The sequence below is a fragment of the Drosophila virilis genome, chromosome 2 (assembly GCF_030788295.1).
Source record: "Drosophila virilis strain 15010-1051.87 chromosome 2, Dvir_AGI_RSII-ME, whole genome shotgun sequence".
Classification (NCBI taxonomy): domain Eukaryota; kingdom Metazoa; phylum Arthropoda; class Insecta; order Diptera; family Drosophilidae; genus Drosophila; species Drosophila virilis.
The window spans coordinates 15,446,257-15,473,443 of NC_091544.1; the positions used below are offsets into that span (position 1 = coordinate 15,446,257).

Here is a 27,187-nt window from a genome sequence, read left to right on the forward strand (position 1 = left end):
TTGCTCTCTCTCTCTCTGTCCGACAGGTTTCTGTCGCATGGTGGACAACAGCACGAGCAACAACTCCTCGGTGCTGGGCCTGCCCAGCAGTGGACATGTGAGCAACGCGGGCAGCTCCACTCTGACCATTGGCAGCCATGCGAATCCCAATAGCGTAGCTGGCGGAGCTGTTGGTGGGGTTGCCTCTATGAGCGGTGCAACTGGAGCAGCAGCAGCAGTAGCCGGTGCTGGTGTGGGCGTAGGCGTGGGCGTGGGCGTGGGCGCAGCTGGTGTGGGCATGACCAGCGATCTGTTGGCCAGCGCTGGTGGGGCACAGGGTGGCGGAGATCGACTGGACGCGTCCAGTGACAGTGCGGTCAGTTCGATGGGCTCGGAGCGTGTACCCTCGCTCTCCGATGGCGAGTGGGGCGAGGGCAGCGACTCGGCACAGGACTATCACCAGGCCAAATACGGCGGACCGTACGATTTTAGCTACAACAACAGCAACACACGCCAGCCGCCGGTGGCACAAAAGAAGCATCAGCTATATGGCAAGCGGGATCTGCACAAGCAAACGCCCAGCGCCTTGACTGCCACAGCGCCGCCAGTGGCAGCCACACCGCAGCCGCAGCAGCATCAGCAGCAGCCGCAGGTGCAGAGCATCAAGTATGAGTACGAGGCGGGCGCGGCGGCGGCGGCCTTTACGGGCATGCAACGCAACGGGGGCAGCAGCAGCGTGGGCGAGGCAGCTGCCATGGCGCCCGTGCTGTCCAAGGACTATCATCAGGCGTACGGGATGAGCGCGGCCAGCGCCTTTACAGCTGACTATGGCATGCCACGTGCACCCTTGACGCCACACGGCGTTGTCCAGCTGAATCATACGTACGCACTGCCCCAAGGCAACGGAGCACTGCCCCAGGGCAGTGGCTCCCTAAGCAGACCGCATCCGCGCGACAAGAAGCCCGTTGCAGGCAGTAAACATGCCGCAAAGTCGGACAACGGCAGCAGCAATGCCAGCGCCATGGAGGACGAGCATTTGTCGCGGGACGAGAAGCGCGCCCGTGCCCTCAACATACCCATACCCGTGGGCGACATCATCAATCTGCCCATGGACGAGTTTAATGAGCGCCTGTCCAAGTACGATCTGAGCGAGAATCAGCTGTCGCTGATACGCGACATTCGCCGGCGTGGCAAGAACAAGGTTGCGGCACAGAATTGCCGCAAGCGCAAACTGGATCAGATACTCACGCTGGAGGATGAGGTCAACACGGTGGTGAAGCGCAAGGCGCAGCTAAATCACGATCGGGAACAGCTCGAAACCGAACGCAAACGCATTTCCAACAAGTTTTCCATGCTGCATCGTCATGTGTTCCAGGTGAGTTACCAGCACAAAACGTTACCTCTCGAATCATTTAGCTAATGAAACCGTTCGCCTACAGTATCTGCGCGATCCCGAGGGCAATCCCTGCTCGCCGGCCGACTATAGCCTGCAGCAGGCGGCCGATGGCTCCGTCTATTTGCTGCCGCGCGACAAGCCCGACAATGGCGCCACGGCAACAGCTGCTGCCAGCGCGGTGACTGCCGGCAGCAGCAGCCAGCAGGCGGCGCTGCATCCCGTGCATCAGGGGCATCATCAGGTGCAGGCGCAGTCGCAGCACGTGCCACTGCAACAGCAGCAGCAGCAGCAACAACAACAACAACAGTCGCGCCTGCCACCACATTTGCAGCAGCAGGCGCCGCAGCATCATCAGCAGCTTTTGCCCCAACAGCAGCAGCAGCAGCAACAACAGCAGCAACAGCAGCAGCAGCAGCAGGCGCCGCATCAGCATCAGCATCACAAGGAATGAAAATATCTGCTGCGTATTGCCGCAACAACGAGTTGGTTGTCGAACTTTCAGCAGCAGCAACAGCAGCAGCAGCAGCAGCAGCAAATGCAGCGGCAACAGCAGCAGCATCAGCAAAACTTGCAACAGCAGCAGCAGCAGCAGCAGCAGCATCAATGTTGCGAGCAGGTGTACGATTACCGTTACGATTTATACAACAACAGTTACCTGTACTACTGAGCAGTTGCCGCTCTTCTTTGTCCTCTTCTTCTACTTCTACTTCTGCTTCTTCTGTTGCACGCAACATGTTGCTGGCAACATTTGGTTGCAAGACACGGCGCGGAAAACGCTCGTGCATTTAACTGCAGCGGGTTTTACAGTTTTTCTTTTCATTTCCCCCCTCCCCCAATCATTCTATTCCCTAACTTAGTCAAAATGTTTGTTATTTATTTTTAAATTCTTTTAAATTGCCTTTTTCTTCAACATTTTCTTTATATATATACAAAGTTTATATATATATATATATTTTCTTATATATTAAAAACAATCCCATAGCGCATGGTACGAAAATTTATATACCTTACTTGTGATAAATAATTTGTGAATTTTGCATGAATATGTTTTGAAGCAGCAGCAACAATTAACTTGAAACTTCTATTGAAAAAAACCACATCAAGAAAAAATCCTCAGTCACACACACACACACATGCATACACCTCTATCAACGCGTCGTCCAAAAGAAACATGATGCTAAAAAAAAACATTTACATTTTAAATATTAGATTATACAAAAAAAGAAAAGAAAAGAAAAAGAAAAAAAAAAAGATGAGCACATGTATAAATAGCTGTTAGGTAAAAGTTTTGTAAATGTTTTGAAACAAAAAAGAATAAAATAATTAAATTAATATTGCTGGACATTTCAGACTCGTTCGTAAGAAGCCTAGTTTAAAGTACACAAACAAACACACAGAAACACACGCACACAAACACTCACACACACACTCACACACACAAAGTAAACCTTAAGAGAATTACAACAATTAGCGTATTATTTACTAATACTTTAAGACTAGCTCATAAACGAAACTGTAAATACATATTAATTAATATAGTTTAAATATTCTAATTCATATTAATAATCCACTCGATGCGCTAGGCGAGAGCTAAATGTAAATGTTTATCTACCAGTTAAAATACGAACGAAATAACAAGAGTTTAAAGTGAAAAAAAAAAAAAACAAAAACAAAAGAAAAACAAAAAGAAATATTAATATTTAATATTCTTCAAAATGATGTCCTATTGCATAAAAACAAGAACGTATTTATATAACTGTACGCAGAGATCAGATACAAAAGTAAAACGGTAAAACTATTGTTAAATACATATAGCCAATATATGTACACGCATACATAGATGCATACATCTAAATTGTTGCAATTTCGTGCATCTCAAAATAATTATCGCAAAATGTAAAACTAAAAAAAAATTTTAAAAAAAAAGAAAGAAAAACATGTGCGCAAAATAAACAAAAACACAAAAAAAAAGCGAAATTATTTGTTTGTAAATTGTAATAAATAATTAAATACTATGTCTATAAATATTTACACACACACACATACGTAATGAAATACATTTACATATTATATTAACATATACATTTAAAGTAAAAGTACTTATGTTCTGAATATTTCAAGCATTTCTTTCTGAGTTTTCAATGCGTCCTACTTTTTGGAAACGGATCGCCAGATGCCAGTTGATGAAGACTATCCAGCTCCATCTGCGGAATTAAATCGTTATATTATTATCCGATATCAATAACAACAGTTTATTGACTAAGCTGAGTAATTTTCATTAACAAATTGATGGATATATTTTTAAGTCCAAACATTATATATAACTAGTACCCACTTGTATGATTGTGTCTATATCTGTGCATGTAGATTTTATGTGAAAAGCTTGTATGCTTCAGAAAATATACAAACGTTTCCCAAAAAAAAAAACAAACAAACAAACAAAAACTGAATAAAAAGAAAGAAACTTACAAAAATAATATGAATAAAATCGTTTGTTAATCTATATCTATAAAATACATAACATTTCTTAAGAGCTTACCTGTTTACGGTTATTCTAAACTTTTTCATCTATAACTTTTTATTAACCAGTTTGTTCTGACCGACGAACTGACTGAATGACTGACTGACTGAATTAAAAAAAGCATCGAAAAAGTTTCGATTTTCGCACCGATCTTTATTTTGAAGAAGGATATGTCGTTTTGAAACGTCATATCTCCGCGCGGAGCTATTACCCGAGATATTATAAGAAAAGCATCGAAAAAGTTTCGATTTTCGCACCGACCTCTATTTTTGAAAAAAAAAAAAACTTGATGATTTGGAAGGTCATATCTCCGCGGAGTTATGTCGTTTTGAAACGTCATATCTCCGCGCGGAGCTATTACCCGAGATATTAAAAGAAAAGCATCGAAAAAGTTTCGATTTTCGCACCGACCTTTATTTTGAAGAAGGATATGTCGTTTTGAAACGTCATATCTCCCCGCGGAGCTATTACCCGAGATATTAAAAGAAAAGCATCGAAAAAGTTTCGATTTTCGCACCGACCTTTATTTTGAAGAAGGATATGTCGTTTTGAAACGTCATATCTCCGCGCGGAGCTATTACCCGAGATATTAAAAGAAAAGTTTCGATTTTCGCACCGACCTTTATTTTTGAAAAAAAAAAAACTTGATGATTTGGAAGGTCATATCTCCGCGGAGTTATGTCGTTTTGAAACGTCATATCTCCGCGCGGATCTATTACCCGAGATATTAAAAAAAAGCATCGAAAAAGTTTCGATTTTAGCACCGACCTCTATTTTGAAAAAAAAAAACTTGATGATTTGGAAGGTCATATCTCCGCGGAGTTATGTCGTTTTGAAACGTCATATCTCCGCGCGGAGCTATTTCCCGAGATATTAAAAAAAAAGCATCGAAAAAGTTTCGATTTTCGCACCGACCTTTATTTTGAAGAAGGATATGTCGTTTTGAAACGTCATATCTCCCCGCGGAGCTATTACCCGAGTTATTAAAAAAAAAGCATGGAAAAAGTTTCGATTTCCGCACCGACCTTTATTTTGAAGAAGGATGTGTCGTTTTGAAACGTCATATCTCCCCGCGGAGCTATTACCTGAGTTATTAAAAAAAAAGCATGGAAAAAGTTTCGATTTTCGCACCGACCTCTATATTGAAAAAAAAAAAACTTGATGATTTGGAAGGTCATATCTCCGCGGAGTTATGTCGTTTTGAAACGTCATATCTCCGCGCGGAGCTATTACCCGAGATATTATAAGAAAAGCATCGAAAAGGTTTCGATTTTAGCACCGACCTCTATTTTGAAAAAAAAAAACTTGATGATTTGGAAGGTCATATCTCCGCGGAGTTATGTCGTTTTGAAACGTCATATCTCCGCGCGGAGCTATTACCCGAGATATTATAAGAAAAGCATCGAAAAGGTTTCGATTTTAGCACCGACCTCTATTTTGAAAAAAAAAACTTGATGATTTGGAAGGTCATATCTCCGCGGAGTTATGTCGTTTTGAAACGTCATATCTCCGCGCGGAGCTATTACCCGAGATATTATAAGAAAAGCATCGAAAAGGTTTCGATTTTAGCACCGACCTCTATTTTGAAAAAAAAAAACTTGATGATTTGGAAGGTCATATCTCCGCGGAGTTATGTCGTTTTGAAACGTCATATCTCCGCGCGGAGCTATTACCCGAGATATTATAAGAAAAGCATCGAAAAGGTTTCGATTTTAGCACCGACCTCTATTTTGAAAAAAAAAACTTGATGATTTGGAAGGTCATATCTCCGCGGAGTTATGTCGTTTTGAAACGTAATATCTCCGCGCGGAGCTATTTCCCGAGATATTAAAAAAAAAGCATCGAAAAAGTTTCGATTTTCGCACCGACCTTTATTTTGAAGAAGGATGTGTCGTTTTGAAACGTCATATCTCCGCGCGGAGCTATTACCCGAGATATTATAAGAAAAGCATCGAAAAGGTTTCGATTTTAGCACCGACCTCTATTTTGAAAAAAAAAAACTTGATGATTTGGAAGGTCATATCTCCGCGGAGTTATGTCGTTTTGAAACGTCATATCTCCGCGCGGAGCTATTACCCGAGTTATTAAAAAAAAGCATGGAAAAAGTTTCGATTTTCGCACCGACCTCTATTTTGAAAAAAAAACTTGATGATTTGGAAGGTCATATCTCCGCGGAGTTATGTCGTTTTGAAACGTCATATCTCCGCGCGGCGCTATTACCCGAGATATTAAAAAATTTACTGCACGCTAAGACAGGACTTTGCGAAAATCAAATCAAGAACTTTGTGAAACTTTAAAATAACTTGCTTAAATGGTGTTGCCAGTTCAACTTGGAGTTCGTAGTTGATAATCTTAGCAAGCAAATAACGAACTCTGCCCTGCAATAGGCTGTACTTCTAAAATATATTTGGTAGCCTAAAAGTATGCTAACGTTTTCAATGCAAAACAAATTTGATAAAGGCGTTCTTTTCGAATAGAACACAATTACGAAATATACATTTGGGTCTGGGCTAAAACGCAAATAAAACGAGCTGTTCTTGTGTATATAATTTATTCAGGTATATGTTCGGTCTTTTAATTTTTACAATCTTTGTGACACTTAATATGTAGGTAAAATACATCAATTAACATTCACATATGCTCATTCCATTTATTGTCCACACAGTATTTAATAACAATTCAAAGCTCAATCTGCATTATTTTTGTTTTTTTTTTTTTTTTATGTTTTTGTTGGAATATGTGTACATATATATTTAGTTAATAATTGAGTAATTGAGATATTGAACAATTATCGTTTAAGGTAGCTTTACAATTCATATAACATGTTGTTTTGCACTATAACATTTTTGTGAGCTTTACATATGCGTATATAGATAGGATAAGTGTATAGGGTATATACGCACACACGAGGAAGTTGCAGCATTTTGGTTTCATTATATCGTTCATGGTATTTGTTTATAATATCAATTTGAGGCTTATTTATATAGTAAATTCATTAAAAACTAACACTAACGCAGAAAGTACACTAAAATCAAGCAATTGTTTACAAAATACAAGCCAGAGACGCTACAAGGATCTGCATCTGTTATCCGAATCGGGCACGCGGCTTCTGGGTATGTCACTTAAGGATGTCACAGCTAACAGAGCCGCATTTGCGTGGGGTCTGCTTAAACTAACTATCTATATGTATAGTCTAATTAGAATTCTAGGAGCCTACACTTAGAATACAACATCAGTTTGGGTTCATTTTGCTTGGTTTGAATATCAGCAGATGGAATCGATGGGCAGCTGATCCTGCTTGATGCTCAGTCGTCGCGGATTCGATTGCTTGGCACGGGCGCTGCCATTGCCAGGCGTAGCGGGAGCAGCTGCTGGAGCAGCGGATGGAGCAATGGTGTTCAGCGTGCTGAGACTGTTGCTGTTGCTGTAGTTGCTGCTGTTTATGGAATTACCGGAGTTGGTTCTCTCATTAATACTTGTTAGGTTGGGTATGCTCGGCGCCGTTGTCGTTATGGATATATTGTGGCCCCCCATGGTGAACAAGGCGCCATGCTTGCCATGGCCGTGGCCATGGCTCTGGCTGTGATGGTTGTTGTTGTTATTGTTGTTGTTGTTGTTGTTCAGCGGCTCCAGTTCGCTGGCCAGGACGCCGTTCGGTATGGAATGCGAGCGTATTTGCAAACGGCCCGAGTCCAAAGACTCATCGCTGGCCGGATCCAGATGGTCCACAGAAGCGGCCGAGGCAATGCGCTGAAACATGCTGGCCGCGGAGAGCGTGCGATCCGCAAATGGCACTGAAATAATTAAAAAATCCAATAATTCAATAAATATGCTGCCAGTGGGTAATCCAAGGATGCACTTACCTATGCCGCTCTTGGCACTGCGCGTGCACTCGGACTTGAGCTCGTCCAGCTGTTTGGCGCTGCACAGCGGTGTGTCCACGTCGTAGGTGTTGTTAAACAGCGTATAGTCGACCTCATACTCGCCGGTCTCCTTGCGAAAGGACACGACATTGACGAAGCGATGGCCCCACAGTATCTCCGAGGGCAGATAGCTGCTGCGCGCCTGCGTGGTCATGCCCGTGGACTCAATGACGCCCTCTGTAAGGCAAAGATTAGTTCCAGACTCAGGTGTAGCTGTTGTTGAGCCAACTTACCCAGCATGACGACCACCTCGAAGCGCTCCTTGAGCATATCCGAGGCGGAGAGCATGTAGAGCGGACTGTTCCGATCGATCTTGTGCACAATCGTAGTTGGCCAGATGAACATCAGCCGATCCTCGCCACCATCGGCGCCCACATGCAGCTCCTGCTGGTAGAAGGGCAGCACCTCGCCCTCCTTGGTCACCTTCTTGCGTATGACCTGGGCACGCACGTGCGCCTCTATTATATGCGATTTGCGCATGTCGCCCACCCGAAACATCAGACATGGCGTCCCATCCCTGTGACAGATGACCGCATTCCTGGAGAAGAGCAGCGTCTGGGCGCGTTTCTTGGGACGCGACAGCTTGGCAAACACAATGCCCACCATGAAGGCCTGTATGAAGACGCCCGTGATGCACTGTATGCACATGGTGAATATCGCCTCCGGGCACTCCTCGGTCACATACCGATTGCCATAGCCGATGGTCGTTTGTGTCTCCACAGAGTACAGAAAGGCCGTCATTATGCCCTTCACCTCCGTCACGCAGACCGTGTGCGTCATATTGACAATCAGCTCCGGCTGCGTATTGCGCAGATGTATATACTCCAGATCGTTGTGGGCAAAGGCAATCGTCCACCAGATGAACCCGAAGAAGGCCCACGAGATGACAAAGCTGGCCGCAAACACCAGCAGCGTCCAGCGCCACTGTGCGTCCACGAGTGTGGTGAAAATGTCCTGCAAAGGGAGACGGGGAAGCGGGTTATTTAGTGCAAGTTGTTTAAATCTAAAACGGACTGCTCACCTGCAGATAGCGGCGACGTCTCTTGGCCACGTTGCCTTGCACCACGTTGCACTCGCCATGCTTGAAGACGACACGTTTACGCACACGTCGCGAGCTGAAACGCGTCTGCCGATACCTATGTGAAAGGAAGAGAGCAAAAGGTAGTACAGTTATTTAAGAGAATTAACCAAACGAGCAGATTCATAAAGATGTGCCTGTGTGTGCGTCTCTCAGGAGGACTTTTTCTGTTTTGGGATTTTTTACAATTGAATTTCCCCGCTTGAGCGAGTTGATTATAAATATTGGTATATATAAGTGAGACAGGTATGGGCACATTACTTGACTACCCTCAACAAATCCAAGCACAGTGGGTATTCGAGAATTTAAATCTGGCGAATTTAAAATTATTTTGAAATTTTTAAACATATTTGAATAAAACTTATTTTAGTTTTATGATAATTGTCAATACAAATCATTATTTTTTTTTAGCAATTTTTATTTGTTTTTTTTTTTTTTTATCTCTGCAAGCGAGTGTCTACTGTATTCATGGATCTAATTGTTTCGTGGCACCTAGGCTTGGTTTGTTGGGCTATTTATGAACTCTTATCACTGGAACTGATAGCCTATATATGTATGTACATGCATATATACAGCGTACACTTGGTCTATCTCTTTGAAATTTCTATTCACATCTGTTGTCGTCTTTGTCAGTTCGATATTTGTCTCAGTTTGTTCCCGAACAATTCGTTGAAACACGTGATTAAATATGCAGATAACAATTTTTCCTTTTCTAGGGAATTGAATTTGAATTCCTCTTACAGAATATTCCGAATATATTAAAGTACGTAATAGAAAAAAACACATATTAGTCTACCTACTATTTAAGAGATAAATACTTTAAGTAACTGAAGATTTTCAATTGCCATTGTGATTGATAAGTCATGGCAAAAACAGGAAGTGCATATTCGTGCATATCTACATTATATATGTATGTACATATATAGAGATATGTACGAGCACAATATAAATATTTTATTTTTAAACAACAAAAGACGCACTGTCCGAGAGGTTCAAGAGAGTTGGAATAGCTGTCCAGACAGCATTTAAGGTCTTGTTTAATATTTGATGCACTTTAACTAAACCAATTACCAGATCAGAGTCTGTGCTAAAACGCTGCCGACGCACAGGACAAACACAAGGCCAATAAGGATGTGCATTAAGAGTAAGTAAATAATTTGGTCAAAAATTAAAGTCAAAAAAAAAAAAACAAAGGAAAAAATACTATATTGGATGCACTCAGAAGGTTGTTTAAACAAATAAAATGCTAAATATTATATTTCGGCGATCCTTCCGCTACGTCCTCGATAAGCTGAACTCATGCAGAAATGCACATGTGCTTTCTGTCGGAAGCTTTCTGTCTGAAGCTTTCACACAATCACGGATCAACAGTCAAATTTGCACTGTGGGACGGATTTGATGCGCAGCCCGTTTGCAGTTGCGCTCAGCCATTGTTGCTGTAATCGCAGTATTTAACTGTAAACTGTAACGCTACTTACATTCAAAGCAACAACAACAACAACAACAACAACAGCAGCAGCCGCAGCAGCAGCTGATATTTGTTGTTCTTGTTGCAGCTCTTTCGCCCATTGCACTGCAATTTCACGCGTTATCTGCGCTGTTCGCTTCATTCTGCCTACTTATGCAAAAGTCCCCACATGGGGACCGCGCAATAAAAGCTCATAAATGCCCTTTTGAGCTTAAACTCAAAGCTCGGAACGCATAGGAACGCGCGCTCACGCTCTGCGCATTTGTAATGTGAAGCAGACCACAAAGCAACTGGAAAACTGATCAATGGACTTGATAGTTGGACTTTACAGTTCTAGCTTAACATTTGCGCTCTTATAATGAAGCGAATTGGAAGAGTAGCTCTGTTGAGCACCTGTCTCCTCTTCTGCTGCACGCTCACAACTGAGTGATTATTTATGTATTTATTTATGCTGATGTCAACTCCGGACGTTGACAAAGCGCTTGTCGTGCGTTGATCCAACGTTTGAGCTGTGCAAAAATTCGTAGAAATTGCCATCGAACTGGACAATAACATTCATTAGTTTGAGCTTTCGAAATTTGTGTTTGTTTTCTAAGTAATCGCATGCAAATAAACCGGGTTTTAAAGCGTTGCTATACCCTGTACATATGTCATGATTAGGAAGGGTATATAGAGATGTACGTATGCCTGAATTAGATAGAAAACAGAACTAAGGGACCATACAGTATAGAGTCACGAGTTAAATACTTTAAATGCTCTATCTGAGCATTAAAAAGTATTTAGATTTCGACATGTTCACTCTGCTTCATCAAAAATATATAAATTTCATTCTTGGCTATATCTTTTACCGCAATACGATGCTCATTATATCAAGTAAGACGGATTTTGCAGTTTGCTTAGTGATCTTTATTACTCTCTCTCTCATTCATACTCTGCCTCTCTATCTCTTTTTCTTTCTTTCTCGACCTCTCTATTTTTCTCTCTCCCTTACATGTTCTTGCATTCTAATAATTCTTAACTCTTGTCTATTACTTTCACTCACTAGCTCGGTCTCCTTTTAATTTATCGCCCTTCTATGTGATTTTCAAATTTTCAAGTGAGGCTTTTAAATACTGATACAACTCGTTTAAGAGTTTTTAAAGTTAACGCACATACTAATGTGGCTCGCGTGTTTGAGAGGGTGTTTGTAGGTGCATATAATTAAATATTAACAATGTTTTAGTGTAATGGGGAACTGAATACAGGGTACAATTTAGTTGAACATTCTCGACTAGAGCAGTCTGGTTTTTATTTTGTGAACTGCAGCTTTGCATTACTTATGGACAGATGACTAAACTGGCAAAGGCAGTTTCTGCCGTAGATCTTAACGTGGTTGCCAAAGGCGGGTAGACAAGTTCAATGGAATTGCACTGAGTCATTCGGAGAGGTTTTGAATAATATGAAAAAAAGATCAGCTGAAATGCTACAAAGTTTTTAACGACAAAGATTAAGAACGAACTTGAAAATATTTATCATTTAGTTATAAATTCAATAATTAAAACTCAAGGTATATGCAAACTTCTTGTATGTAAGCATTGCATGAAACGGAGCTCCGTTTCTAAACTTTATGACATGGATCTATATAATCTAGCGCCTCGACGCTTCAGTCAGATAAGTAAATGTTTCGAGATAAAAACAATAATAAAAGTCAAACCTGACCTTAGACATTGCAATAGCTATGGCTAATCGGTGGAGGTTTCTCACACAAATGCACTTCTTGAAAAAACATTCTATAATCGCAATGCAACCCAAGAGCAGGGTCTGTAAAAAGTTAGCTATAACTATATAAAGTTGACCGAGGTCATGAATAAAATGATGAATGATAATGACGTCATTTGGGGAAAATGGTTTTCAGTTTATATAAAGTAGGCGAAGTCGTCAGACAATTTGTAAAAAATGTAATTTAGCAAAAACCGAACTTAAGATAGACCCATTTAGTCGACTAACTTTACTTCGTAGGTTTGCCACGATCTATACATATAGATATTATATATCCATATCTATCTATCTGTCTAGACTAGTATATAGCACATAAATCACGTCAGAAAGGGCAAAAACAACACGAGACATTTATCTTAAATTTAAAAATGATTTTCGTTTTTGTGCAAGTGCAGTGCCAAAATTTAAATGCCAAAAGTCATATGTAAAATTGCATTCTACTATCTACAGATATGAATATAATATATATAATATATATTATATATTATATATATTCATATACATATATTTGTGGATATATATCTATATCTATACCTATATCTATACCTATATCTGTATCTATATCTATATCTATATCTATATCTATATCTATATCTATATCTATATCTATATCTATATCTATATCTATATCTATATCTATATCTATATCTATATCTATATCTATATCTATATCTATATCTATATCTATATCTATATCTATATCTATATCTATATCTATATCTATATCTATATCTATATCTATATCTATATCTATATCTATATCTATATCTATATCTATATCTATATCTATATCTATATCTATATCTATATCTATATCTATATCTATATCTATATCTATATCTATATCTATATCTATATCTATATCTATATCTATATCTATATCTATATCTATATCTATATCTATATCTATATCTATATCTATATCTATATCTATATCTATATCTATATCTATATCTATATCTATATCTATATCTATATCTATATCTATATCTATATCTATATCTATATCTATATCTATATCTATATCTATATCTATATCTATATCTATATCTATATCTATATCTATATCTATATCTATATCTATATCTATATCTATATCTATATCTATATCTATATCTATATCTATCTATATCTATATCTATATCTATATCTATATCTATATCTATATCTATATCTATATCTATATCTATATCTATATCTATATCTATATCTATATCTATATCTATATCTTTATCTATATCTATACTATCGATAGAGTTGTCAAATGCAAATACGACTTTTGGACATTGAACCACGTGTGCGCTGTGTAAACACAGTTGTTTAGCAAAGCAGATGTATCAGTCTATATATTATATAGATCATACTGATACATATGCGTTCTTTATATAAATATATGTGCCTTTATATTTATAGCTATGCTTTAAACAATTGCCAGCGGCAGTAAACAGCGCCTGGAAAAGCGTTGCATGCAAATATTTGTGGCAGCATTTAATTAAAGAGTTGTTTTTCCTTTAATGAAATGTACACACATCGATCTCTATAAACATATAGACATACTAGCTAGCTTAAACAGCGCACAGCTGCGCGCTTGTTTAAATAAAGTATTAAATACATATATACTAAAATACGGCTGACTGCTAGAAGAATCGAAAGTCATCGATAAACGATTCTGAGCTATCGATGCACAGTGAAGACTTCGCGATCGGACAGTTTTTTAAGAAACCATTTCAGAATGAAAGATACAAAAATTCTCCAAACAGAAACAGAAATATATCGATAAAATATCGCTTATTTACAATTTACAAACACTCTGTACTTTTAACTATCTATGAATACATTTTGTCAAGTTCTTAACCACGCTCTTTGGCAGACCAAAAGATACGAACATAAAAGCTGTCCGCTCTAGGCAGCATTTACTGTCAGTCAGACATTACCTCAACAGCTCCTCGCGCCAGGACTGTTCGCTGGAATGCGTTGCCCGATAAACAATCATCGATAGGCGACTGAAACTGCGTCGTAGCTCCGACATGTTGTTGTTATCGTTATCGTTATCGACTAAACGTGTTTTGTGAATACTTCTTTTGAGGATAAAAACAGTTTTTGTTGTTGTTGTTGATTTAAAAACTGAAATATGTTGAATTGCGTTGGAGGGTTTTTAGCGAGACGTTTTGTTTGTTATTCGTATTTTTTGTTTCTCGTTCTCTAGCTTGTCATTGTTATAAAAATAAAACAGAGACAATGCTTCTGCAGCAGGCGACGACGAGCCCAGGAACTCATTTAAGTCATTTCTCAACATTTTGTGAAACACTTTTGAAAATACTTTGTTTTGTTTTGGTTTACTTATTGATCAGAACTCGAGAGCCCTCAGCTCAGCACAAATATGTGTTCAGCTTTATAAAGCGTATTTGATTGTCTTGTATTTCTGTTTGTGTGTTTTCGCATGCGAACCGCACGAACGAGCCACATTTTACCAACTGAGAACTGAGAACTGGGAACTCAAATTGAAATTCGTTGTAGGCACATGCGATTTTCTATGCCAACAGCGCCCCGCCTCGAGCAGTCGTACACCCCCCCCAAACTGGTAGCCGTACCCCCACACACATTTACCACCAGGTATCTCTTGTATTTCTGTCTTTCTGGCCGCACTCGATCTACATACGTTCTACGTTCCACACACTCACAGCCAAATAGCCAAGACTTGTCGTACAAACAGAAATCATTTCGCATTTATACATGTTTGCGCATTGTCGATCGGAACTCGGGCCCGCACTCAACAGTTACAGACGCATATATCCCATTCGACAGTTATCAGCCATGACTGGCTTTCCATACAGGTAACCAAATAGATATCGACATATATCTCTCTCTCTCTCTCTCTCTCTGTGGGCAATATCTAATGCCTAATGGCTGGCCCATTAATTTGTTGCCTAAACATTTACGAGTGTACGTCCGGCATGAGTATGACAAGTGTCTAGAGACACGTTTTGTTGATTATTGTTAAATTCCAGAGGTAAATCAATTTTAATTTCATTTAAGTGCTCTGCTCGATGGATAAGTTCGGGTATTACAGAGTCGAGTGCGTCTTATATGTAAAGTCGTTCTGCTACAGCTTTTCTTTATCAATTAAAAATCAGCTCAAATAAGCTCCATGGTAGCCAAACCCAAGGCGTGCCCTGCACGAACCGCAATCGCATCTGTACCGATATACATTCTTAGCATGTCAAATTTATTTCGAAACGCAGAATGTCGGCCATATATACACATGCATATAGAATATATATGCTTATATATACGAATATATCTTGTATTCCGCTTTGCTCGAGAACCGGTTTACACCGCCCGCCGTCTATGCATATGCGAGAGATTTGGGTGTTCGATCGTTTAAAAATAGCCCCCACAACCCAGTTGACATTACCTTTCACAATATAGTTTACTTTTTTCTGTTATTTATTTTCAGTTAAATCGACAATTGTGCTTTGTACATCTCGCAAGCTCGCAGCGATTAGATCTTAAAGCTCTTGGGCCTGTCCCAACCCATAATAAGTACTTGATATCTGATTTTAATCGGCGGAATGTATCATAAGAATGAAAATAACCCGTATCATAGGAAACGCTCGAAAAGTTGCCGAGTCTTACGTCTGTCTCGAGGGCCATAGTTTGGATCTATGAGTAATTTTACAAAGAAAGCTTAACGTAATAACACAAGCAGCAGTAGATACCCTTTATCGGAAACACCTCACGAGTGTGACGCACCTGAAACAATAATTTGTAGTCAAGTGTTGCTGGCGGGAAGCAATTAAGACAATGATTATGACTAAATTGTGGACAAAAACAAGCCCAAATACAGTAGCATTATTTTATTGTATTTGTCTTCTTCTATTTTGCCAACTAAGATATCTGAGATACGAATCGAGATACGAAAGTTGGCCTTGTAATGTCCGTTCCACTAAGCGAGAAGAGTTCAAAGAACTCTCGCTTAATGTTGCCGCATGTACTATACACAATTCTAGCTGGTAACCGAATCGTAATCTGAACAGGTTTCAATTTAATTTATAATATGTAAGACACATCAGGCCGAGCACATGCTGGAAAATGTCAGTTCATGTTGATGTCTTAACACTCGGACGCTAAAAGGTGATCAACATTTTACTCAGCCCGGCGACAGATCAATAAAAATGTTCGCAAGATTGTAAACAAACTTGGGTAATATATTATTTTATCATTTAAATGATATACAATAGCATATTAGCATGTGATTTTCGATGGTTCATTACACAATTATCCAATAGTTAACATCTCATTAGATCATTTATCTTTAGAACGTAAACATTTTGATCGTGAAAGATCAGTAAATTTATATTATATTTTTTATTTTATCATTCAATATGCTCTGCCTAATAACAGATCATATGGCATATTCATCATCCCAAGATCATTAGCATTTGTAAGCATTAGTGGATATTAGTAATAGTTTCCTTTTTGAATTAGATTCCAGCTCGTCTTTTATTCTAGTTTTAAAAAATATCCCAAGATCGTTGGAAGATGGAAAGAACCATAGATTAACTAATGGATTCTTTTATTAACCGATCAAAGCTTGAATAATTATCATTAGTCATTATCGTATTCATCATGTGTTAGCTAATATCCTTGTTATATCGTTTGTCAGATCATATTGAGATGAGATGTCAAACTTTTCTACTATCCGCCTTTTTATAATAATCTTAAACTGAATAATTATGAATTACTTATGTTAATAAGTTTATGATAAGCTTCAAGTGTTTTTGGAGAGTTCAAAGAAATGAATCAGTTTGATAAGACACTCAGTATAGCTTTATATATGTGAGTTCAGGGAACTGATTAGCTCTGATGAAACTTGAATAATAGTTAAGTTTTAACTCATTTCCTGCTGTTTTTATTTTTCATTTTTTTCACTTGGTTCGTTTCATTTTTTAATTAAGTTTTATCTTTGTCGCGGCTCAGTTCTAAAATTAAAATCGCCCATATGTGTCGTTAATCTTGAGTTTTCAGTCACGCCAAAAATATAAAAATAGTTAATGAATGTGGCATACAATTAGCAAAGGCATCTATTTGCTATTTGAATTTCGACTTTAGTTAGCGAAAAGCCGCTGTCTCTGGTAATATTCCATGCAAATAGGGCGCATCAGCTGAAAGATTACAATCAAGACGTTTCCGAAATGTTTCCAGGCCCGAGGCGTCTGCCGTCTGTATGTGCATATTTAATTAACAGTTCCCGAAATTCGCCAAAACATTGTTAAACTTTCCACATAAACGTGAACACTTGAACAAACAAGCCAAGTAACTCCATTTATGTCGATTCATCTCTATATTTATACTCATGTATCTCAATCTGCAACTGTTTGGGTCTCTGTGGAACGACATGCCCAATAAGCGTGTCGCTTGGTCGGCGTCTTTAATGAGTCACCACGTGTCCCAGGCGCAGTTCCACACCTTCGGCTAAGTGCTAATAAATGCGCAATATTTGGAGAGAGAGAGAGAGAGAGAGAGAGAGGCGGGGAGACCTGCGTGGCCTTATCAGCGTGAATTGGTCAGGGCCAGGTTTTTATCTGTTTTTAGCCAGTTGTCACTTAGTCTGGATTGTAAATAAGACTGAAAAGTACACAGCCGCACAATAAGCCGGGCAAACACTAATAATAGATATAATAACTATATCTGTATATATGTATGCATATATATACACATATGGCGGGCATGTGACTGGGCCCCGACTTGTCAGCTGGTTGAAACAGTTAAGCGAGCATCTAAAATAAACGTCAACATGCGCCGCTTGTTAGGCAAATGGCTACACGCTTTCTACATCTTTTAAATGTGGTACAGTCTGCACAAAAGTAGCCCGCATGCCAAAAACAGTAAGAGTAACGGTTGTTGCTAATAAATGCGTAATTTTCATGCAAGTGCAACTTGTGGAAATGGCATTCGACTTGCCATCAATTATTAAGTTGAAAGTATTATACTATATACAAAAAAAAAAACGTGAATTCCATTGTCATTTACACCTCCAATACACAGTCAATATGACAGTTACTTATAAGCACACAAAGACGTGCATTGAGTGGGCATGGCGCAGGTACAGTCAGCTTAAAGGCTGCGACTTGTGTCAGCCAGTCTTGCGCAACTTATATAGTTCGTGAAACAGACAGTGTTGTACAATATGTTAAGCAATTACCTTCAAGGCTTGCCTTATTTTTATTTGTAGAAGTTAATATAAGTCCCAGTTTTCCTTAAACTATTCGCTATCTATATGCATCATAATCCCATGTACTATTAACCTAATCTATTTGTTTATCTAGAGACATACATATAAGTACAGTAAACAAATTGGCGTGCGGCAGTGCCAAATACTTTAAAGCTTGCGATTTGCGGCTCATAAATTTGGTAGCGAAGTAAGCGCTAGGCATTGCTACCGGCCTCTAATTTATTTATAAAGGTAAAGCGCGCCATTTAAATTCCGCCAACGGCATGCAAAGCGCCCCCTGCCGATAACGTTGCCCATTTACCTCACGCGAGCGATTGAGCCGTGTGTAAAAACTTCCTGAGGCGAACAACTCGCTCAGCAGCAGAAAGAGTAAAGAGAAGAGGACAAGTCTGTCAGAGTTGGCGTGGGTGTACAGTATGTTAAGCGACCGGCGCAGGCAACAAAAATTGCACGAGTTTGTTATGCTGACACTCTTATAAACAAACAACCAGCAGCTGCAGCAGTATAAGAGTGAAACTGCTGTTGCTGCTAATGTTATGGTTGCCATGCAATGTTTTGGGTAGCGCATTCTCATGCTTTGTATTCGACACTGAAACATATTATAAAACATAGCTGTTTTTTTTTTGTTTTTTTCTTTTTGGCAGCTGCGCTGCGCTGTGCTGTACATATGTATGTACATAGCTGTCGAGAGTCGAGTTCAATGTAATTGAAACAAGTTTGTTACTTAAGGAGGCGACATTGGACACAGACCTCAAACCGCAGTATAGCAAAACAAAAATGCACTTGAAAACCTGCAGCACTACTTATTAATAATTACAGGCGATAAACACAATCGTTTAGCAAACATTTAACCAGCTTTCAAATCTGCGCGTGTGTTTGTGGCTGTCTGTGTGTATGCATAACTTACTCGTACATCGCATCGACAAGATCGCGCTCCCAGGTCATCAGACGCTTCATGTTGCCCGAAAGGAAATGCGTTGAAATTTGAAGATGCTTTCAATTCAATGCACACGCGTGAGTTATACAACACAAAATGTGTGTGTTTGAGTTTTATATACTTATATTTGTATATGTATATTTTAGTTTTGTGTCTTTTTTTTGCGCTTCTTTTTGTTTTGAGGTCGGCGAAAACGCGGCGACAACACGCGGCGTCGCTATCGCGGCGGCGACTAAAATGTAACGGACGGTCAGCAGCAACAGCGGCGCGGCGACAATACAAGCAAATATACGAAATATGTTTGTATCTATGTTATATTTTACATATGTACGTGCATATGTATGTAACTACGTATGTGTGTTTGCTGACAAGTGACAGCTCCTCCTCGGTCGAACGGTTAGCAAAAAATAAAAAGCTCTCTGCTCCTGTTACAACCTTGACGTGGATGCGGCAGCAGCAGCAGCAGCAGCAACAAATAAATTACAATTATAATAATTGATATTTGTTTGTGTTTAGAAACAAAAAGATTCGAGCACTTTTTTATAATACTTGTCCCCGCGGGTGACGTTATCGCTGGATCTGGATACTGGGTTATGGGAATTTTTATATTGTTAGCTTATTGATGCTGTTGTTGTTGTTTTTGTTGTTGTGGAGCAACTCTCTTAAATAACACACACAAAGCGAATACTTCTCGTTTCGCTCTTTATCAGAAATGCGTTCTTTTTGTGGTTGGAAAAGCGAATATTGTTTTTATTTTGAAATAAACAAAAGCGCGCATTATATACACAGCGTCTGTTCCGGCCGACAGAGCGGAACTATTTACGTTTGAATTGAGTTTGCCGGTGTTTTTAACGTTAACGGTATTTTGTCGCTTATATTGTTATTGTTAATTTGCTGAACAGTTCATCCGAATGTAATTATTTAAGCGGCGTCTGATTTACAACTGGCGTTGCATGTAAAATGCGTTTAAATAACTTTACAGCGTCGCTGTCGATCGTGCAACGAACTGAGCGCAGAGAGCGTACAGCCGCGTAGAAGAGATGCTGTTACAGAGAGAGAGAGAGAGAGAGCGCGTAACTGGGAGAAGGCGCGCGCAAAACAGAACCAGACGTCGTCGTTACGCTATGACGCTATGTATTACTTTCTGCGAAGACGGCTAAAGCCAAACTGAAATGCTCAGTTGACAGCATTGTTGCTTTTTATTTCAATTTCAAGTATCATGTTGAAGAGCCGATAGCAGCAGACGTCGCGTCGCTGCCGATAGCAGCAGCAGCGGCAGCTGAGACAGCAGCATGCTGCTAAACACAAGCAAACACCAAGAGAGTAAGAACAACAACGCGTGTTAAGGAATTTGCGCGGACAACGCAAAAGCAGAACAGAAAATCAAAATGAAATACAACAGCTGATAACCAATTTTGTTTTTGTTTGTTTTCGCAAACACTTCACAAATACAAAACGAATGCAAGACCGAGCAACAACAACAAAAGGAAAACACAAAATGAAAAGAAAAAAACGCCGGCACGTTGCGCCATGCGACAAACGCAAACAAATAATATTAGCTGTAAATTTTCGGCGGCTTTGCGTAAAGATTCATTCCAGACATTAATTCTTGCCGTTAAATCAAGGCAATTAACTCAGCGCATTGTCGCAGTCGACGGCGACGTTGCCGTCAGCGTTGGCTGTGCCATAAAACGGGCTTACGTCGCGTATACGTAATATGCGAGCATGTTAATATGCAAAGTACATGAAAAATGTGAAAAGCTGCGACTCAGTTTCAATAAGTTGCTTTGTTATTGTTGTTGTTGTTGTTGTTGTTGTTGTCATTGTTGCTTTTATTGCAGCACAAGGCTTAAGCCATGACAATTAACTGCAAGCTTGACTCATCTGTAGGCGGAGCCATTGGGCGGCCTTAAGCGTTATTGCCAATTGTTTATTGTAAGAGTTAATTAAAAAATGCAATCAGTATCATTAGCGTCAGCTGCACTTAACTTTATTCACGGCAAGACTTTTGAGAATCGGAAATTCTATATCTGAGCTGAGATAAGAAAATTTATTGCTCTTTTACAGTTCAATCAGATATTTTTTAATTTGCAGTTATCAGCGCCGTTTGTTTGCAAATAAAATTAACAAAAGCAGCAAAAAAGAGTAGAATTAATACTCTACCATGCTTTGCACACGGCCAGGAGAGTATAGTACAAAGTCTTGTAATCACATGATATACTCATCGATATCATGCCCATAACAGCTGATTACATAAATGTTTCTAACAAAAACATTATGTTAACTGTTACTAACAGTTGTCAAATATGTTAAATACCTGCAGCTATGTAAATGTTATTATGTTAAATTTTATGCAGCTATTTAAATGTTTTAAAAAGGATCTGAGTTCTAAAGTATATTTGTACATTAATATAAACATGAGACTTACATGCGAATGTGTTAAAATATCTTTTCAAATATTTTATCTTAACTGAAGTCAAAGAATAACAGAAACACAAAGAATCAACAGGAAGAATTAAGCAAGATAAATACAATTTAAGCATATATGTATCTTATTTTGACAAAGTGACTCAACGCAAATATATTTGACTGTTGAGAACTTTCAGTAGAATTCTCAGTTGAATTTACAGCTTCAACTTCAGCTAATTGAAATATCTCTGAAGAGTGTGGATAATCTGCTTATCAGCATAATTCGTAAATATTTAAAATTAGCATTTCGTGAGTAATTACAGATAGAGAAATCAGAAATCAGAAATCAGCAATAAAAATTTAGAAAATTAATCATACGTCCCGTGCGCCAACAAACAATCAACAATGAAAGCCAAATACCAGACTGCCTACCAAAATTGAAAAAAAAAAAACAAACAAATAAACACGGTTATGTCTGGGCGTCTATTAGTATGGCCTTTTTTATATTTGGCATAACATCTACATAAGTAGTTTTCTATATTTAGCTGTGAGCGATTTGCATTAGACAAGATCTAATCGGAACTCTTGGTTGCCCCAGCGACAGCTGGCCGACAGCTACTTGAGGAAATCCCCTTGGCATTTGGCCAAATTGAGACCAAGAATTTGTTGCTCGGCCGTTTAACACGTTTCTTAATTAACTGAGCGCATAAAAATTGCGAAAGGAAAACAAGTAAGAGTAGTCTACTAGGGCGTGTCCGACTAGGAAACACCCTGGAGCTAATATGGCAATCATTACACGCACACACACACACACACATAAGCCTACGCCCCAATAATGCAAATGTTCTTGAATACCTGCGCTGTTTATAAACGGATCCTTATGAAATTTTCAGGACATCAATATCGCATCCGAATGTGTGTAAATACCAAAGTCCAAGGCTATAACTTCAAAAATACATATCAAAAATTTGATATAGCTTGCACAAAATCATTATACCCTGCAAACCCAATGAAAGCAGGGTATAATTATTAACAATTAATTATGCGCATTGGAGTTCTAGCCGCTTATTTAACTGCGCCGAAATATTTGTTATATTTGCTTATTTGTTGACTTACTTATGCAAATCTATGCCAAGGTGCCAAAGTGTAGTTGACTTCGAGTTTATCTCGCCAAAGGTAACTATCTGGGCACTGCTGGAAGCTGTGCACCTTAAGTTAAACTAAATATTGACAAAAAGCGAAACAAACAAGCAAACAAACAATTTGCTAGGTAATGTCAGGGGCGTTCAAGTTGCCGGCAAGTACAACAAGTTCTCGAGTTCGGTTCTAATTCAAGTCTAACCCCAATTACTTACATGCCTGGGCAGCAGGCGGAAATCATATTTAATTGTCCACCCACCAACGGCCTTAAATCAAAATAATTTAATTTTGTCATTCATCCAATCAACGGAAAGTTTATCTTTTATTTATTTCGTTCAGCTTTGCTTTGACGTTCACACAGACGGGGCTGTTTTGTTCCGGGGGTTGGAACTGGGGCCACAAAAGACTTGAAGCCTCCGATTACATTATCGCACATTGTATTATAGTCCATGCATATAATATACGCAAATGGTAGCCCTCACAGCACATGTGTGTATCGAAGCAGATAAAATGTCCTATCAATAACGCAACTCGACAGGTGTGCGTCCCTCTCTCTGTGTGTCTGTGTGTGCGTGTGCGTGTGGAATACTACAAGTAGATACTTCTAGTAAATATACTAGACATCATAAATATTCAGTTTCTAGAATATTGTCAAGAAAGTGTTTTAAAGCAAAATGTGCAAAATGCTGTCACTGATCTTTCGCAAAAAGCCCTGGCCCCGTTGCGTGCGCACGTGACGTATGCGCAATATTTGCACAACAATTAAATATGACCTTGCTAGCAAATACCCTGGAATTTTTTTTGTTTTGTAAGATACGTAATATATCTGAAAAGTATGCTATATAACTACAACTGGTTTGCCTTTGCTATCAATTGCCGTAACTTTCCACTTCATATTTAATGACAGTTTGAAGAAAGAAAATTAATGGAATTCGGATATAATTGAAAATTTTGAAAACCTTTGAATCAGCGAATCCCACAAATTTAAGAAAATTAAGAGGTTGGAAGCCTAATTAAATATGTGGCACTAACTTTAAGATATGTTTCAATAAGATAGGTTTTACAAACAGACGAAAACTCGTCTGGCTCAGGGGAACAACAAAAAACACTTGGCGTTCCAAGAAAATTTCAAAAAATATTTAATTAAAATTAGTTTCCACGAATCTTAGAAACTGAAGAAATGTCGCTATCGCACGCTTTTGATGATAAGCTAAAAGTGAATAACTTTAATATTTCTGTTTAATTATTTGTTTTCATTTAGTTATTTCAATTTGTATTAAGTATTATCTCAATCAAAATATGTTTTTCTTAAGAAAGGTTGTTTGGGTAAATCTTAAGTTTTCTTCTTTTTTTTTTTTAGATATTTGCTAAAAAATTATTGTTGTTATTGAGCTTGCCTTGCTTTGATTCAAGCTCAACACAAAATAAATTGAAATTGTACATCTTAAGTTATCTAACGGTAATTATTTAACAATAAGTGTCTTAACACTCACCTGGTTAATGGTCCTGGCGACTCGCTGACCGCCTTAATCGAGCGCCTGAGTTGCTTGTGAAACGAGCCCAGAAACGATTCCTTGCGCGAGAGCAGGGTACCGCTGCCGCTGGACTCGCCGCCGGCGCTGTTGATGCCCGACCCATAGGTGGCGCTGCGATTATAGACCTGCTCGCTATTGGCGCTGGCATCGGCAACGGTATCGGCGACTGCGCTGGGCGGCAGCGTTGTGACGCCTGCGCCGGCGCCGGCGCCAGCGTCTGCTGTGCTCAGCTGCTGCGCGTTAAGCGCTGCTGTCGCCTTCGTATTGGACTGCTTGTTGTTGTTGATGCTGTTGATGATCGGGGATTTGGCAATCTCGGGCTTCTTGCCGGCGTCCTCGGTGAGCAGCTTGGTCCAGGCATTTTCGCCGGCTGCCTCAGCCTTATCCATTATCATTCTATTTGGCATTGGCTACTTATTGTCTACGATTAAATATGTAGCTGAATAGCTTTTAGTGTTGTCCTGATGTTTGCTTTGGTCTCTGCTGTCTTTGCTTTGTTGCGGCATTCGTTATAACGGAAAATTGTGCAAATTGCTGGGCACACTTTTCGTCTTCGCTGTGAGCACTCGGGAGTCAATCATCGAGACGATTTTGCTGGCAGCCTACGCCGAATTCTGCAAATCAAATGAAACCAGTTGAGAATTTTTCTCAATTATATTATATGAGTTGATTGTCTCAAAATAAACACAATTCGGAATTCAGTTAAAGCACGTGCTTGTTCTTCTTGTTGTTGTAAATATTTGACAGAAATTTATTGTGTCTGGTCACTTATTAGCTAATTATTTAATTAGACTTAAAAAAAATCCGAGCTTGGTTCGAGCTGGTTCGCAAATATATGCTCCTTTATTCCGAAGCAGCTTGCGCAAATGTGTTGAAAGTGTATTTAAGAACGCACAAAACTATACAAAGTTGAAATTGCAAATTTTAAAAATCCAAAACTTGCTTGAAATTAGGTAAGATTTCATTAATGAAACGTCGTAAATGCAAATCGTTTACATGCTTTTATTTATGTAGTATTCCGGTTGTAGGAAACTTTTGTATTACATTTATTTATTTATTTTTATTTTTTGCCTAAAATCAAGCTGCTCACAGTATAAACAGCTGTCCGCATAAACAGTTCGGAGATGTGTTAATTATTAATTTTGGCAAATTTTCTCACACTTTTGACCAAGTTTTCAAACAATTTGACTTGTGTTTATGTTGCCCGTTGGACGGTTTTTTCTTCTTTTTTTTTCAAAAATGCAGAAAATACGCATAAATAGATTTATTCAAAAATAAATACATGTTTACATAATATGGCCATAAATTTTCATAAATTCATATTCGCACTGTTTGGAAAACAAGACACTATACATAAATAAATATATATTTATATATATATATATATATATTCGCTTACTTTTTCGCGTATTATAAAAAATTGAGTACGATTTCACTTTGAATCTTCCGAAAATCACATACGCAATTTTAGTGCCTAATTATGCTATCGTAGCTGCTGTAGTTAAATAATTTTCATAATTTCTATTATTATTATTATAATTTTTTTTATTATCAGTATTCGTTTTGCCCCGTGCTGAAAAGCTGTTAAATGAGAGAAGCGCCAGATGCGCAAAAAATCGCGACTGATTTCCAAAATGCGACGGAACAGAAAGAATGCTCGAACAAAAATGACTTACTAGGAACGACACGAGATGAAGACTGCGCGCGGGCGTTTTGTTTTGTTTTGACTGTGTGCGTTTGTGTATGTGAATGTGGCTGTCGCTGTCAATGCGAATAAGGCCAAACTGGACGCTGAGCACGCACGCGCTTTGGGCACACTGGGGCTGACGCTGTGGCGGCGTTTTTGCTGCTTTACGTTTTGGCTTTGCTTCTTGCCTCCGCAGCGTATGAGCAGCGTTTGCAAATTAACTTGGCGCTCGAGTGCGCGTTGCCAGTTTTATTATCCAAATGTGAACAGCAGCAGCCGCAGCAGCAGCAGCAGCAGCGCTGAAAGCAGCAGCAGCAACAACAACAACAACAACAATCACGACCGGTAACGGTAACGTCATCTAGCACACACTTTTATCGAGTTGGCAAACGAGGCGTCTGCGTCGGCGTTGCGTCGGTATCGACGTCGGCGTCGGCAACGGTAACGGCAAAAGCCACAGCACTGGCAACGGCATCGGCGTCGGCGTCGGCATCGTCTCGTCTACGGCTTCGGCTTCGGCTTTTCAAGCATTTTACGTTGTTGTGTTTTTGTAAATGTCCGCTGTGCTCGGGGACTTTTCAGCATGCCAAATCCAAACCTGTCAGAACGCCGCCGTCGACACTGCGCAACTGACAGCCGCGATGCGTCAATAGCCGCCAGTAATAGTCATATCATCATATTGACGCTGAGATTGCTGAGATGAAAAGCTCTTAGCGAGCAGCGGTTGCTCTTGGTCAGCGCAAAAAGCTTCAGCTGCCAGGCGCAGTTCCTTTCGGCTGCCGCGCAAAGTATGCAATGAATTTTGGACGAAAAACAACACGTCGTGCTGTGCGCAAAAGTGTTGAGGCGCGGCTACGTTGGAAGTCGTCATTCCATATGACACAAAAATTACCCTAGAGAATCAATCAAAACGTCAGAACCATAAATTGATCAAGCCATATGCACAACACCCCCTCCCCTACCCCCTAGCAGCTCAGTAATATTTATTGATGGAGCGCTGTTGAGTTGATGAAACCTGGACAACTGATGACATCGACAGTTAGATAGATAGATAAAAAGCTAAAAAGCTGCTCATAAATTCGTCACGCTGCGTAGCGGACGTTTTGTTTAATCTCATGCTC

At 39.4% G+C, this 27,187-nt stretch overlaps 2 protein-coding genes across 5 annotated transcripts in view; one reads left to right on the forward strand and one right to left on the reverse strand.

Moving 5' to 3' along the window:
- cnc (NFE2 like bZIP transcription factor cap-n-collar) overlaps nt 1-3,863 on the forward strand; it is a 42,793-nt gene extending 38,930 nt beyond the window's left edge. The window contains exons 10-11 of the mRNA XM_070207203.1: nt 27-1,354; nt 1,419-3,863. Of these exons, the coding sequence (XP_070063304.1) occupies nt 27-1,354; nt 1,419-1,826 (1,736 nt within the window). The 3' untranslated portion in view covers nt 1,827-3,863. The remainder of the gene's footprint in view (nt 1-26; nt 1,355-1,418) is intronic.
- A 2,697-nt stretch (nt 3,864-6,560) lies between these two features.
- Nucleotides 6,561-26,654, reverse strand: Irk1 (Inwardly rectifying potassium channel 1). 4 transcript variants are annotated; one of them, XM_015172040.3, is made up of 6 exons: nt 26,056-26,654; nt 24,338-24,993; nt 8,841-8,955; nt 8,053-8,773; nt 7,760-7,996; nt 6,561-7,690 (listed from the first exon to the last, which is right to left on the reverse strand). In XM_015172040.3, exons 2-6 carry the CDS (start codon nt 24,784-24,786, stop codon nt 7,161-7,163), a joined length of 2,052 nt encoding a protein of 683 aa, XP_015027526.1. In that variant the 5' UTR covers nt 24,787-24,993; nt 26,056-26,654; the 3' UTR covers nt 6,561-7,160. The 4 variants fall into 4 exon arrangements, with proteins under 4 accessions (XP_015027526.1, XP_002053728.1, XP_015027528.1 ...); XM_002053692.4 differs by lacking the exons at nt 24,338-24,993; nt 26,056-26,654 and adding an exon at nt 19,266-20,435; XM_015172042.3 differs by lacking the exons at nt 24,338-24,993; nt 26,056-26,654 and adding an exon at nt 14,058-14,193.
- Nucleotides 26,655-27,187: the final 533 nt, after the last annotated feature.

What these genes read in the sequence shown, in the direction of transcription:
- Irk1 (XM_015172040.3), bottom strand. Translation starts at nt 24,786, where the DNA reads ATGCCAAATAGAATGATAATGGATAAGGCTGAGGCAGCCGGCGAAAAT. An exon ending in GACGTCGCCGCTATCTGCAG is followed by an intron (nt 8,774 to 8,840) that starts GTGAGCAGTCCG and finishes CTCCCTTTGCAG; the next exon opens with GACATTTTCACCACACTCGT. An exon ending in CGAGGTGGTCGTCATGCTGG is followed by an intron (nt 7,997 to 8,052) that starts GTAAGTTGGCTC and finishes TTTGCCTTACAG; the next exon opens with AGGGCGTCATTGAGTCCACG.